The 13,147-nt window shown below is 38.8% G+C and overlaps 2 protein-coding genes across 2 annotated transcripts; both read left to right on the plus strand.

Moving 5' to 3' along the window:
- Positions 1–8,418: 8,418 nt before the first annotated feature.
- Positions 8,419–10,971, plus strand: LOC106336783. The gene is made up of 3 exons (XM_013775726.1): positions 8,419–9,319; positions 9,397–10,233; positions 10,337–10,971. The coding sequence occupies exons 1-3, from the start codon at positions 8,419–8,421 to the stop codon at positions 10,969–10,971; spliced, it is 2,373 nt and encodes a 790-aa protein (XP_013631180.1).
- A 237-nt stretch (positions 10,972–11,208) lies between these two features.
- On the plus strand, positions 11,209–11,803 carry LOC106336792. The gene is made up of 3 exons (XM_013775736.1): positions 11,209–11,422; positions 11,563–11,741; positions 11,786–11,803. Exons 1-3 carry the CDS (start codon positions 11,209–11,211, stop codon positions 11,801–11,803), a joined length of 411 nt encoding a protein of 136 aa, XP_013631190.1.
- Positions 11,804–13,147: the final 1,344 nt, after the last annotated feature.

Genomic DNA, 13,147 nt, shown 5'->3' on the forward strand with positions numbered 1-13,147 from the left:
GAATGTATCAGAGTCATACATCATGGATTATTGTTAATTATAAAAAATTTCTTTTAATTTTTTTCTCGTTTAACAATATGTATTATGGTTAACTATAAAATATTCTTTTAACATTCTTTCTATTGGTTAACATTTATCAGATGTGCTTATTACAAATATTGCTTACATGCTAATGTAATTGTTAATTAGTAAATTTATACGCTAAAATAATTTATAACATCTACGAAACCATGTAACAGCTACATGCTTTGTTAACGAGTTATAATTATTTGTCTGATGTTAAGAAAATCAATAACATACATAAATAGTGGATATCCGACTATTATGTGGTTTCAGGGGCGCTTGGGCAATTCTTCATGCCATTAATAGATAGTTTTGTAAGGAGAGACTCAAAGAATGTCTCAGAGTCATACATTATGGATTATTGTTAATTATAAAAATTCTTTTAATTTTTTTCTCGTTTATGTATTATGGCTAACTTTAAAATTTTCTTTTAACATTCTTTCTATTGGTTAACATTTATCAGATGTGCTTATTACAAATATTGCTTACATGCTGAAGTAATTGTTAACTAGTAAATTTATACGATAATATAATTTATAACATCTACGAAACCATGTAACAACTACATGCTTTGTTAACGAGTTATAATTATTTGTCTGATGTTAAGAAAATCAATAACATACATAATAGTGAATACTCATTCTTTGGCCATAATATGTGTATCATGTAACAAAGTATGTATCAAATAATAAATCAAATATCTACTAATAAATCATGTCTCCAACAATGTATTGATATATTGTATATTTAGATTTTTAGCATATCATTTTAATTCGTTTCTATAATTAGATTGCATATTAGGTGTATATATTGCATTAGAGTTTTCATTGGCATAACACAGGGTTTGGAATGCACAATTGATAAATTTTGGGAAAAATCAAGGGTTAATGTGTACGTTTTAAGACTTCGGAACCAGAATGACATAAATCAAATCCTAGAGATTAATTCTGCAATTAATCAAAAGGGTTATATTTCACAAATAAAAGTCTCATGTCAAATTCGTGAGGTTATATCTGCAAATCCGAAAGTGTTGAGGTCAAAGGGAGAACATAGGCAAAGTTGGAGGGTCATATGTGCAATAAATAAAACTCAGGCCATTGTTGCTCATCAAGCTTTTGCGACGGCGAGGCTGATTCTGTTGACGGCGAAGGCTCAGAGGACGACAAAGGAGCTGAGACGACCTGAACAAGAAATTTCGTCGTGGAAGATTTTACGCCTTCGACTCATTGTCGGGTTTGAACCACGAGGAAGAAGTTCGAACATTGACGAAGATGAAAAATCGTGGAGGAGACGCAGTGGCTGAGATTGGTGAGAATAAACACGGCTATGAGAGAACGACGAAGACGACGGCAGTTGTAGTTGAAGACGACGAGTGAAGCTTCAGGATAGATGAACCTGCAGACCAACCACCGCGTCGTTCCATAGCTTTTTTTTTAATGATATAACCGTAAATATGAGAAAAACAAATGTGTGGTTAGCAATTGCCATATGAGGTGTACAAAAAACGATTGATTTATGACGCCTTCTGACGCCTGATGTCAGTACACCAGCCCTTGTACGATGGACTAGGGGTAATTTCGTCTTCACATGCGATAAATGGTATCACCTTCTCGAGTTATGTCTCGTCGTGGTACTTTCCCAATTTACTCTCCTTCTGAGGGTATTTCCCTAGTTGTCCCATAAAATACAACTAAACAGAAACTTTAACAAAGCAAAGCGGGACCGAGACTACAACTAAACAGAGGGAATCAAAATTTGTTATTCTGTTATGGAATCTTACACGTTTCACGCTGTGAACCCATCTGCTTAACTGTAATCGTAAAACTCATTGTAAAAATATGTAGCGACATCGTTTATTTATTAGAATATATCAACAGCAAAATATAGAGATAAGTTAGTCTAAACGGCCTTAATCGATTAAATGTATTTAATTTGGTTCGAAGTGAATCTGTTTTCGCTATATAACACTATATTCCATCTATTTTAAAATGCTAGTAGTTTTATCTAAATGTCAAAAATATTACTTGTTAAAAAATATTCCATTTGTATATAGAACATTGATGTTTTAAGTTTTTACGTGTATTAAGAAATCATAATTATTTGTATTTATTTATTAGTTTTTACGAATAAATATCAAACCATTCATACTTTTACATTTTAAATTTATATTTAAATTTTAAACCAATGCATTAATTCAAGTCTAAAACATCATTTTAAATACAAAAAATTAAAACATCATTTTGAATACAGATAAAATATCACTTAAACAATTATAAAAATTCAACATAACTTAAATGATCACACAGTTTCTAATAAATACAAAAGTTTCAACAAAATATAGAAACAATTTATATTAATTTTTTTTTGAAACAACTTAAATTAAAAAACATAGTAAGATAATTTTCAACTTAACACTAAAACGCTAAAGGGGGTGTCCGCGCAAAGCGCGGAATATTGTTTTTATTATTGCTAAGAGCATGATTTTTTGGATAATGTAATTATGTTGTCGGTTTTTTTTGTTTAGATCATTATTTGGTCTTTTTAGTGTGTTATGTAGTAGTAGGTGATAGGTTAATATATTTTGTGTTTGTTTTTTCGAATAATGTGTTGTTATGTGTATAGTTTTTGTTAGTAGTGAAATGAGCCTCTAACGTAAAAGAATATTGAATTTTAATAACTTTGTTGATTCTAAGATTAACGGTTTCAGCGTCAATATTGTATTATATTTTTCATATTTTTGAAAATTATAAGTTTTAAGATGTTTTTTGCCCTCTTCCCATATTTTGACCTTGAGCCATCACCGTCTATGTATTTTGTTACCGTTCTAGTGTGCGGTGCTTCTCACCATCTCCGGAAAAAGACTCACCTCTTTCTCTTGTTCTTCCTTGCCTTCTTCACCTGTGAGATTATATAGTATTTGTTGTAGATCGGGTTTATGAGTTTTCAGTTTTTCGGTTGATTCTCACGGCATTGTAGGCTGTTCTAGTCAATATTAACTGCTCCTCTTCTTCCTTAGATTTCAGCTGATGTTAGGAACTGCATCTCCGTGGTTGGATCAAAGTTTAGTCATTTTTTATGTTGTATTCCTCGTCGTTGGCTTACCGTTGATAGTCTCTGCTCGTCTTGGTTTTCAAAATCTAGTTTTTGGTTTTCTGACTTTTATGCTCTCTTTCATAGCTCGAGGACGGCTCCATAGTTTGCTGATTTCGTTTCGTCTCCCTTTCCTTCTCTATTCTCGCATCTCTTTGCAGCTTTCATCGCATCCCTGGTGGCTCTCCCTTTCACCGTTTTTGCCACTCGAGGTTTGGATAATATTTTCGTTCGTGTATGCTATGTGGGCTTGGAAGGTTATTTCTGGTCTCAAGTTTAGTCTCTGATTTCTCGGTGGTTGTCTTCCATTCTCCCTCTCTCAAGTTGTTTCTTTTCTTTCCATGTTTCCTTTGGTATAGATGTGAGGAGTTAGTCTCTTGGAGCTTTGATCCCTTATATCCAGAACTTTGTGGTTTTTCACTTGCATGACCGTCTTGTATATTCTTATTTAGTTTGTGATGTGTTTCTTACATTTTAGCTACTGATTGTGATACTGGTGCTTTAGGCATATATGTTCCTGCTTCTTGGTGGCTTTGTCCTTTCGATTATTATTCTTCCTCTGGTCCGCTTTCTTGGTTATTTGCGTTGGTGCTCTAGATTCGTATTCTTAGTTTGATTATCTTATGATATTAATAGTGAAATAAATATATAATTTGTAAATGAAATAATAAAAATTAGTAAAAATAATAAGATGGTGAAAGGTTATGCTATTTTTAGTTGTGAATAAATTAAATATTTTAAATATATTTATATTATTTTATTTATTTCTTGAATTTTAGGGACTAGTAAGTGTGAGAAAGATTAGATAGTACACAATTAGAAATTAAAGGAGCAAATTTCAATAATCTAAGAGAAGAAGGATTTAAAATACAAAAAAAAATATGAGGACACATGTCAACAAACTCTCATTCTACATGTCATAAGAAGAGAAAAAACCAATTATATATATATAGATTTTCTAACTCAACTACCAAATATCACACCAGTTAAGTGTAATGCTAAATTACCACACCAAATTTAGTGTGTTGCTATTCACTACGCCAAATAATATTCATTTAAAATTTAATAAAATATTAAATTAATAAAATAATTAACAGGACTGACGAAAGTTCAATGGGAAAAGATGGTGCTAATGTTGGAAGGTAGACCGGAATCAGTAAATCATGTCAGTGATATGAATTGTGCATATGAGTGGATAATTGATAGTGGTGTGTCACACCACATGACCGGGGTGTTACACACCTTGACGAATATACATCCAGTTTCGCCGAGTATGGTGGGTTTGCCGAATGGGAAGACTGTGTTGGCCAATAAGAAAGGTAGTCTCGTGCTAACAAAGACTTTGACTTTGAAGCAGGTTTTGTAACTTGATATCGGTATCACAGATGATTAATGAGATAAGTTGCATGGTATTGTTTGATAAGACGAGGTGTCTGATGTATGATTGTCACTAGCAGAAAGCGATTGGAACATGTGAAAGAAAAGATGATTATATTTTCTTCAAAGTATTCAGAAAAGCATGAATGTGAAGAAAGTTGACAAGCTGAAGTCGATAGGAATTTGGCATTAGAGGATGGGTCATCCCTCTGAGAAAGTGATAGGAGGCTACCGGTGGTTGATCGTACCAATATGAATATATCTGGTTGTGATAAATGTTTTCAAGCAAAACAGTGTCGTAGTGAGTTTCCTTTAAGTGAAGATAAAAGCAAGGAGTGCTTTGAGATGATACATTGTGATCTATGGGGACCATATAGGACACAAGTTTTTCAGGAGCCAATTATTTTCTCACGATTGTGGACGATTATTCTAGAGCTGTGTAGGTATACTTGCTTCAAGACAAATCATAGGTTGTGAAGACTATTCTGGATTTCTTTGCTCTTGTTCAGAGACAATTCAACATGAGGGTGAAGATAGTGAGGAGCGACAATGGTACTGAATTGATGCAAATGAAAAGAGTATTTTTAGAGCACATGCATAATCCACCAAACTTCGTGTGTAGGCGCTCCTCAACAGAATGGGAGAGTGGAAAGGAAGCATAGACATATCCTGAACGTGGCTAGGGCCCTAAGGTTTCAAGCGCAATTACCGGTTGAGTTTTGGGATGAATGTGTTCTCAGTGCTACATATCTTATTAATAAAAGTCCATCTGAGGTACTTAAGGAAAAGAGTCCTTATGAAGTCATCTTTGATAAAGCTCCTTCATATGGTGAAATCCGAGTATTTGGCTGCCTTGCTTACACCCATGATTAGAAGAGACATGGAGATAAGTTTGCTAGCCGAAGTCGAAAGTGTGTGTTTGTGGGCTATCTCTATGGAAAGAAAGGTTGATCGATGTTTGATCTTGAAACTAGGGAATTTTCTGTCTCTAGAGATGTTACATTCATTGAAGACGAGTTCCCGTTTTATGAAAATGTATCTACAACAACAGGAGAACGAAGCGTAGATATCTCTGAGGTTTTCAGACCGTTGGTTGATGATATTGATGTTGTTGGTATAACAAAGGTTGTTGATACCGGTGTTATTGTAGAGGATGTAACACATAATAATGAAAGTGTAACACATGATGTGTCTCAGACAGAAGATAGTGGATTGCAGGGTGTAACACAGCCTGAAACATGTGTGACACCGACGGAGGAGGAACCAGATATTGAGGGGGAAGAACTGAGATAACCTGTGACAGTTGCAGATGGTCCAACAGTAACACTTGAGGAAGTAGTTTTGGGTAGAGGAATGAGAAGAAAAGAAGCATCAGTAAAGTTTCATAATTATGTATGCAATACCACAATCAAGTCATCGATTACGAGCCAACAAACTGGACTTGAATATGGGATTGAAAATTTTGTGAACTGTGATTGATTTTCTGAGTCATACATGGCGTTTTGGTGAGCATAACAGAAGGAGTGATACCTAACACATTTGCTGAAGCTATGAAGTATCCACGATGGAGGGAAACAATGCGATTGGAGATTGCGGCTTAAGAACGAAATAAGACTTGGCTGGTTGGAGTGTTACCACCAGGTAAGCGGGTTATCAGATGAAAATGGGTATTTATGATTAAGTTTAATGCAGATGGGACTGTCGAAGGTATAAAGAAAAGTTGGTTGCATGTGGTAATCGACAAAAGGAAGGGGTCGATTATTCAGAAACATTTGCGCCAGTGGCAAAGTTGACTACGGTTAGGTTGCTACTTCAGATTGCAGCTGGGAAAAATTGGAAACTACATCAGATGGATGTACATAATGCATTTCTTCATGGAGACTTGTAGAAAGAGGTGTATATGAGGTTACCACAAGGCTTTGGTTCCTCTGAGAAAGGAGTGGTATGCAGATTGCAAAAATCATTGTATGGGCTAAAATAGTTTCTAAGGTGTTGGTTTGCAAAGCTTTTGAAGGCACTTTTAGGTTATGGATTCAAACAGAGTAGGGTCGATTACTCATTATTCTCATTGGTTCGTGGTAAGGTGCACTTATACGTTCTTGTGTATGTTGATGACCTTATGGTGACAGAAAATTCAAGTGAGGTTATTCAAGAGTTTAAGACACATTTGAGTAGTTGTTTTCATATGTAAGATTTGGGTAAACTTAAATACTTCCTTGGATTGGAAGTTGCATGAAATCCTGAGGGTATCTACTTATCACAGAGGAAGTATTGTCTGGATATTATTGCTGATACTGGTTTACTAGGTGGGAAGCCGATAGATTTTTTCAAAGAGCCAAACCATCAGTTGGGGAGATTGATTTTGCCATTACTCGCTGATCCATAGAGGTATAAACGACTCGTTGGGAGACTGATTTACTTAGCTGCCACAAGACCGAATCATGCCTACTTGATATATTGTGTTTTTGGCACATTATATGTATGTCTTACTAATAGTTTTCAAGGTTTTATCGAGTCTTTCTAGTCCCTTTGAGTCATTACAGGTCTGAGAGTCTAATAGATGAGAAGAATGATCGTCTGGAGTGAAAGAAGGAAGAAAAGAGCCTGACTTGAAGGTTTTCACAACCAGAACAGTCAGGCAGACTGTTCTTGCATGAGTGGAGCACCCCGATGGCCTATTCCCCGATACTTCAGGAAATAAAAGATTCTATTTCGGGATTTTCCCTAGTTTTCCCTATTTTTCCCTCCAGCCGCCTTTGGCTCCTATATATATTCTTCTTTTATTTACTTTGTTACCTACCTTAGTTTTTATGCAAAAAAGACTTTAGAGAGCTTTGTGATTTGGCGATTGTTACTTGTAAGGGAGAAGGCTTCATTTATCTCCTAGAGAAGATTATCCTGAACCCTCTGATTTCTATTATCTATTACATGCAATATTATTCAGAAATCATGCTTCTCTATTCTTGTGTTATGACTGAGTAGGGTTCTAGGGTTTTGGATTCGTGAGCTGAAGCATAAATAAGTCATCTTAATATTGCCTACATTCATATCTGTTCTTATTCCTCGCATTGAACTGATCACTTAGTGCGTGAATTAGGGTTAATCAATTTAGCTAACCGTTGGTTGATAATTTGATATGATTTGAATGAGCTTTGCATCCCTAGTCAGCAAGAGTAGATATTAGGGTGTATTGTGAACATATCGGACTTTATCTCTAAAGCTTGCTATCGCGTCTTGATCCAAACGAGAGTTTAAGCATCAAGACCGATTTGCAAAGGAATCAACACCACGACAGTGGGTTGTTTCAATCTGAGTGATCCGAGTTTAGACTTGTATAAACTGGACTTGAATAATTTCTTGGTTTGTGATTTCCTTACCTGAAGAAGAAACCCTAGACTAGCGCCTTTAATCAATTCGAAAACAACCTCACTTTGTTACTTGATTCTTTACATTACTTTACTTCTTTAAAGCCCCACTTTTGTTTTAGCTTAATTCTGATCCCATAAAGATAAAGTGTGAACTGGTCCTCTGGAATTGAATCTAAAGATATTACAACTACACTGTTAACTTGAAAGTAGACAAAGACCAATCTTAGTGTATCAAGTTTTGGCGCCGTTGCGACGGGGACCAGCTTTTTACCTTCATTTTTGGTTATTTATTTAGTCTAAAACCTCTAACTTGTTTAATCCTTTTTGCAGCTAATGATCCAGGTGCATGACCAGTAGACATACTCGGAGCAATACACAAGGGGAATTAATTTCGCTTACAAATCAGGAACTTGCAAGTTTAGAAAGAGCAAACCGTCAACAAAGGCCAAATACCGCCACAATGGGTGACTTCGGCACTCCAGAGCAACTCGCTGCTTCTATGCAACAGATGCAGTAGCAGATGCAACAGATGCAGCAAACAATTGCAGCGCAGCAACTGGCTGCACAGCAGGAACCACCTGTTCTAATCGGTGAGAGGAACTTACCGCGTAACATCCCTGCTACGCGCTCTGCTATCGCTCCACCGCCATGTCAAAGGGCGAATTTTGAGATCAAACCCAGCATGATCAATCTAGTCCAAAGAAAGATGTTCCATGGACTGTCAGCTGAGATACAATTGGAACACATCGAAGCTTTCGAAGAGATTTCCAGTTTCACACGTGCAAACGGCATCCCACCCGACTTCATCAAATGCATGTTGTTTCCATTCTCTCTTGCGGACAAGGCTTCACGATGGCTTAAGTCATTACCTACAGGTTCCCTAACTACTTGGGAACAAGTTAGAGCAGCTTTCTTGGGTCACTTCTACACGAAAGCCAAAACGGCTGCCCTAAGGAACAAGATCTCTTCTTTCAAGCAGCTCGCTAACGAACCGTTTAATGAAGCATGGGAACGGTTCAATGATACCCTCAGAGAGTGTCCTCATCACGGGTTTGACGATGACCATGTCCTAGGAATCTTCTACGATGGTGTGGATTGGGAGTTCCGCAATGCTCTAAATGCAGCGAGCAATGGAGACTTCATGACCCAAACCACTGAAGGAGCTCACGCGCTAATAGAGAACATGGCATCTAGTTCATCCAACAAAAATGAGCAGGCTGACCACTCTAAGAAGGTGAACAGCATGGACACTAGGAAGATTGATGACCTCGCCGCCAAGGTTGACCAGCTGCTCAAGAACAATCAAAATCAGATCTATGTCATGGAAGAAGCCACCAAGGAACCATGTACTACTGATGCTACAGCAGAGACCGGGACATCGGAAGAAAATCAGCAAGAGGTCAGTTACGTTAATGGTCAGGGTTGGCAGTTCAAGAATTTTCATCCAAACCTAATGTGAGGAACAACCAACATCTTTTCTCATACAAAACCAATACAGACAATCCCAACGACAGATCTCAGGGAAATCAGTCCCAGAACCCTGGATATCAGAAGCCATACCCTCAGAATCAGAATGGAAAGATGTTCATCCTCAGCCAAGCTCATAACCAGTATCAGAACAGGCAGAACAATCCGCATGCTGCTCCTACAACCGCGAGCGGTCCGCCAAAAGAACTGAAGGGAATGATGCAACAACTTTTGCAGGGTCAGCAGATTCAAGGAAAAGCACTGAACCAGGTTACCAACGAGATCAACACTCGGATGGATAACATGTTCCCAGAATTAAATTCCAAATATGATGCTGCAGCAAGCCACATAAGGAAGATGGATGTTCAGATCGCTCAAACTGCTGAAACAATCAAAAGGCAACAGGGAACACTCCTTGGGAAAACAAACAAGAACCCCAAGGACTGTAACGCAGTCGAGTTGAGAAGTGGGAGACATCTCCCAGATCCTGTCTCCAAGAAGCTCACTTCTAAAGAGAAGGGAAAACAGAAAGATGGAGAACAACCTCCACTTGAGGACGTTCTCGACGACGAACAAGACGCGGAACAGCCAACTGTCACAGAACCCGTAGCTCGTACGACGCAAGATCAGCCTGTTCCTACTCACGTTTACACTCCAAAATTTCCCTACCCAGTCCCTACTAAGAAATCACGCAAGGATTGCGAAGAGTTGAAATGCAAGAAGATGCTAGAGGAGTTGACTGTTAAGTTATCTCTCATGGACGCAATTCAGATGATTCCTTCAATGCGCAGTCTTGTGAAGGGGCTGATCTCTGGGAAGATCTCTGCAGACAGCAATATCATGATGGTCTCAAAAAAAATGCAGCACAGTCCTTAAAAACAGAGCAGTCAGGAAATTGGATGATCCTGGAAAATTTGTTCTTTCGGTTCTGATTGGAAGAACAGTTTTCGCCTGCTCCTTATGTGATTTAGGTTCCAGTGTGAATCTCATGCCCTACTTAGTTGCAAAACGTTTGGGACTAACCAATTTTAAGCCAACCAGGATTTCATTGGTGTTCGCAGACAGATCAGTCAAGTTGCCAGTAGGTATTCTCGAAGACCTGCAAGTTCAAATTGGCAACACCACTGTTCCAGCGGATTTCGTGGTTCTGGAGCTCGAAGATGAACCAAAAGACCCTCTCATTCTAGGCCGACCTTTCTTATGCACAGCTGGTGCAATAGTTGATGTGCACAATGGGAGAATCGATCTCCAACTAGGAGATATTGTGATGAAGTTTGAGATGGACGAGCTGCTCAAACGACCTATGCTAGATGGTCAGAACTTCACGGTTGACGATGAGAACACCGCCTTGACCCCTCAAGAAGGGATGATTGAAGAAATCCTAGCAGATGATCCTTTAGAAGTAGCTCTGATCCGAGCCGAGTCTGAGCAGAACACGTGCAACGTTTATGCTGATGAGTACGAGAAGATGCTAGATTCGAGTAAAAGCATAGAAAAGATGGCCGCTTTCCTAAGTCTGGGGGAGAAGAGCAACCAGGTTCTACCAGAGGGAGCAACTGCTCCTAAACAAGGGAAGAAACTGGCCAGCCTGCTCGATGATTCATGAAGCGAACTCAAGGCTCTAAAGATCGAATTAAAGTCCCTCCCAGCGGGACTCAGGTATGCGTTTCTTGGACCTAATTCCACATATCCTGTCATTGTGAACTCCGAGCTCAATAATGTGAAAATTGCAAAACTCTTGTGTGAATTGAGAAAATACCGCAAGGCACTAGGGTATTCATTAGAAGATATTCCTGGTATTTCACCTAATTTATGCATGCATAGAATACATCTAGAAGAATCGATGACTTCTTTAGAACATCAGAGGCGGTTAAACCTAAATCTAAAAGATGTTGTTAAGAAAGAGATAATGAAACTTCTAGAAGTTGGTGTAATCTATGCGATTTCTGATAGTAAGTGGGTTAGTCCTGTTCATGTAGTTCCTAAGAAAAGTGGGATCACTGTGGTTGCTAATGAAAGGAATGAATTGATACCTACTAGGACAGTAACCGGTCATCGTATGTGCATTGATTTTCGAAAATTAAATGCGGCTATGCGAAAGGATCACTTCCCACTTCCATTCATTGATCAAATGCTTGAGAGATTGGCTAACCACCCATATTACTGCTTTTTAGATGGTTATTCAGGTTTCTTTCAGATTTCCATTCACCCAGACGATCAGGAGAAGATGACTTTCACGTGTCCCTACGGAACTTTGCCTACAGGAGAATGCCGTTTGGGCTGTGCGACGCTTCTGCGACATTCCAGCGGTGCATGATGTCTATTTTCACTGACCTAATTGAGGACATAATGGAAGTTTTCATGGATGACTTTAGCGTCAATTGGAACTCCTTTTCTGTCTTTTTGTCAAACTTGTGCAGGGTCCTTCAGCGGTCTGAAGAAAAGCATCTAGTGTTGAATTAGGAGAAGTGTCACTTCATGGTGCGAGATGGGATTGTTCTTGGTCACAAAATCTCATAAAAATGGATCGAAGTGGACAAAGCAAAGATAGAGGTGATGATGAGTTTACAGCCTCCAAACTCCGTCAAAGAAATCTAGAGTTTCCTCGGACATGCTGGTTTCTACAGAAGGTTCATCAAGGACTTCTCCAAAATCGCAAGACCACTCACTAGACTGCTCTGCAAGGAGACAAAATTTGAGTTCGATAGCGATTGTTTGGCCGCTTTCCACACGATCAAAGGAGCTATAGTCAGTGCACCCATTGTGCAACCACCAGACTGGGAGCTTCCCTTCGAGATCATGATTGACGCAAGCGACTTTGCGGTCGGAGCAGTGTTCGGCCAACGAAAAGATAAGAAGCTTCACGTGATCTATTATGCTAGCAGAACACTAGACGAAGCTCAATGTCGCTATGCAACTATAGAGAAAGAACTTCTGGGAATTGTCTTTGCCTTTGAAAAATTCAGATATTACCTAGTTGGCTCCAAGGTGATAGTACACACGGACCAGGCGGCGTTGAGATACTTACTAACAAAGAAGGATACAAAACCAAGGCTGCTCCGATGGATCTTATTGCTCCAAGAATTTGACTTAGAAATCAAGGACAAAAAGGGCATCGAGAATGGCGTCGTAGATCACCTCTCCAGAATGAAGATAGATGAAGACACAACCCTTTACGACAGCCTTCCAGTCGAGCACGTCTACTCGATCAGTCTCAGAAGTATCACAGAAGAACCGCTCCGCTCAGACTGCTCCAGCGTACTGGAACACCTTGTTTGTGCGATAAAAAAGCAATACCTCAATCTTCCATGGTTTGCTGAGATTGCCAACTATTTGGCCGCTGAGAAAGACCCAGTCAAATTCACTGGTAATGATAAGCGGAAATTTCTAAGAGGCGCAAGACACTACTATTGGGATGAGCCATACTTGTACGGAAATTGCAAGGATGGAGTATTCCGACGGTGTTTATCAGAGGGTGAGATTACATGAATCCTTTTTCACTGTCATGGCTCCACTTATGCAGGGCACTTTGCAATATTTAATACCGTGTCCAAGATTCTCCAAGCCGGTTTTTGGTGGCCAACAATGTTCCAGGATGTCCACTCTTACATCTCTAGGTGCGACTCATGCCAGCGCCAAGAGAATATCAGTAAACGGAATGAGATGCCTCAGAACTTTATCTTTGAAATTGAAGTATTCGATTGTTGGGGGATTGATTTGATGGGCCCATTCCCACCATCCTTCAAGAACGAGTACATATTGGTGGCAGTTGACTACGTTTC

The sequence above is a fragment of the Brassica oleracea genome, chromosome C1 (assembly GCF_000695525.1).
Source record: "Brassica oleracea var. oleracea cultivar TO1000 chromosome C1, BOL, whole genome shotgun sequence".
Taxonomy (NCBI): domain Eukaryota; kingdom Viridiplantae; phylum Streptophyta; class Magnoliopsida; order Brassicales; family Brassicaceae; genus Brassica; species Brassica oleracea.